The following is a 2,324-nucleotide window of genomic DNA, read 5'->3' on the forward strand; positions in this document are numbered from 1 at the left end:
TGTTCGGGGAACGTGAGACCCGGATAGGAGCGATGGCTGAGTATGTTGCGTCCCTTGATATTCGGGATGCCTGGTTAAAGGCCATGACTTTGGCCTCGTGATGAGTTCTTTCGGGAACCGTGTTGCTTCCTCTGCTATTAGGGAAGCCCGATTCAAGGCCGTTAATTTGGCGTTCTGATGAGTTGCACTCGTCCGACTTCCTTCGGGAACTGAATTGTCCCAGGATTGGTGCCGGTTCCGACACTGGTCATGGACGATGACATCTGATGAGGTATTGGTCAACCACGACAACGACGAGATTTGGTTGGTCGAGCGCATGTTTGGGGAGACTTCCCCCTACCGATGCCTCGAACGACGTTCACTTGGTGTATATTCGGCAGTTTGATGGTCTTTGAACGCTGTCGTACTAACGTTGGCCATCTGTTGTCGTGGAAGGTGACCCACCGTTTGTCTTTGTGGAGGCTACGTGTCCGTCCAGCGGTCTATTGGATGGCCTGTTGGGTGAACTGTATCGTACTGCGAAGCCTTCTCCGATACGTAATTTGCCGCTGTCGGGGACTATAGATCGGGGCTCGGCCCAAGGGTCCCACGGGCCGACCACGCCTCCTAGAGCTGCTGGGGATTCGGCCTGCTCCAAGGATGGTGCTACCTCGTTTTCTTCGCCAGAGTCTACTGTCGTCTCTGGGGACGTATGGAAGGATACGGTCGAAAGTTTCCGCCAGGTTCTAGAGGAAGAGGTGAGCCCCTCGGCCTTCGTGTTCGTAGTCCCACCTGAAGTTGCGACCGCTGTCTCCAGCCTGTTGGAAGAGATTGGAGCTTGGGAGCAAGCCCGTATGTTCCCTGTAGAAGGTCTACTGGCCTGTATGAGTTCGACAACTCCTACGGTGAGATCGGTAGTCAACGACCAGCTCCTCGAGAAAGAAAATGACGGTTTGGAGAAGCGTTCGTTGGAGGTGCGTTCTTCCGAAGATCGTCCTGTGGCTTCGATTATCTCGCCTAGAAGACGTTCTTCCAAGGATTTTGACTGGAGCACTGATCAAGTTCTGCAACGAGCTGGGGTTCCTCACCCTGGCTGGGGTGATGCTTTGAAACCTCGGCCCGATGTACGGTTTAATGATGTAGTCGCACGCTCTTCGGCCCGGTCTGGTCGTGGAGACGTGTGGTGGTTATACGACGACGATATTAAGGTCACGGATCCTACCGAGCTTGAAGACCTTAAGGATTTCTGGAAGGGTTTCCCATCTGCCTGTAGAGGTCTCGCTGAAGACGCTGAGTTGGTGATCGACCACCCTTTATGTGCCGGCCAGATCCCCGCTTGGGACTGGGATGTCTCTGGCAAGATGCTTTTCCTTAGTGAGCTACTTGCCGGCCCGAGGGTGTGGAGGAAGGATGGTGATATTTGGCCTGAGCCTTATTTGGTTGCGGCCAACGGTATTTTGAGATGGCTGAGATCTGCCTCAGTTCCTGCTCTAACCGTCTTCTACCACTGTGGAGGAGGGCACATAGATGGCCCGGTAAGAAATGATTGCTCAGTAGTGTGTTGCTGTCAGCGTCATTGCGAGCGAGCTCTACATCAAGTTCAACGTTTGGCCCGGGTTATGCCTCTCCGGCCCGATGGTATGGTCTTCGTTGCCCGTTCTCTTCGTGCTTTTCTGCCCGTGATGAAGGATGAGCTTGGTCGTGATAGTGGTCTTCGTAAGCCTGAAGCCCTAGTCCAGCACATCTACAAGTACGAGGCCGTTCGCGCAAGAGAGGGAGTACAGCCATTCCCTAACGAAAAAGCCTTCCCTTGGCCCGAGGTTTACTCTGACATCAAGCCTGACGAATGGTTTTATGCACCTGAGATTGACGACGCCCGCCGCCAGCTGCGTCGTGAACAGTTGGCTGGCCCGTATTCGTTGAACTCCTGGTGGAGGTGGGATCCTAAGATCGAGCTCGAGGACGTGTCCAATTGGGTTTTGAATCGCTATAAGTCTGTCGGCCCTTAGCTGTTGTACACAGCCTGTGGCCAGTTATTGCTGCTATCCACTGCTAGCTAGATGATTATTTCTGCTGCCATTTTGATTTTCATGACGTTATTTCCTCACTGCGCCAGATTTACAGGGGACGAGATGTGGTAGGAGGATCTGCCCACTCCTGTTGGCCAGTCTGTTAGCTGCACTGTATCGATTGTTCGCTATATGTAAATCGACTCCGTTCGGCCATTGTCAGCTACCTTTTTGTTGTCGTCCGCCTGTGCGGCCCTGCCTGTGCGGAATAGACAGTATAAGGCGAGCGCGAGAGCCTTATCCGTAGCTAACGTGTGCATGCGTCAAACGATCGAT

General features: G+C 53.4%; 1 protein-coding gene across 1 annotated transcript in view; it reads left to right on the plus strand.

Annotated features, from left to right (window-relative positions):
• Pmar_PMAR018814 (hypothetical protein) overlaps positions 1–1,988 on the plus strand; it is a gene marked incomplete at both ends in the record, with an annotated part of 3,129 nt that extends 1,141 nt beyond the window's left edge. Inside the window, one exon of the mRNA XM_002783617.1 lies at positions 436–1,988. Coding sequence (XP_002783663.1) covers positions 436–1,988 — 1,553 coding nt within the window. The remainder of the gene's footprint in view (positions 1–435) is intronic.
• Between the last annotated feature and the right edge of the window lie 336 nt (positions 1,989–2,324).

Source organism: Perkinsus marinus (genome assembly GCF_000006405.1).
Source record: "Perkinsus marinus ATCC 50983 genomic scaffold scf_1104296936966, whole genome shotgun sequence".
NCBI classification, from domain to species: domain Eukaryota; phylum Perkinsozoa; order Perkinsida; family Perkinsidae; genus Perkinsus; species Perkinsus marinus.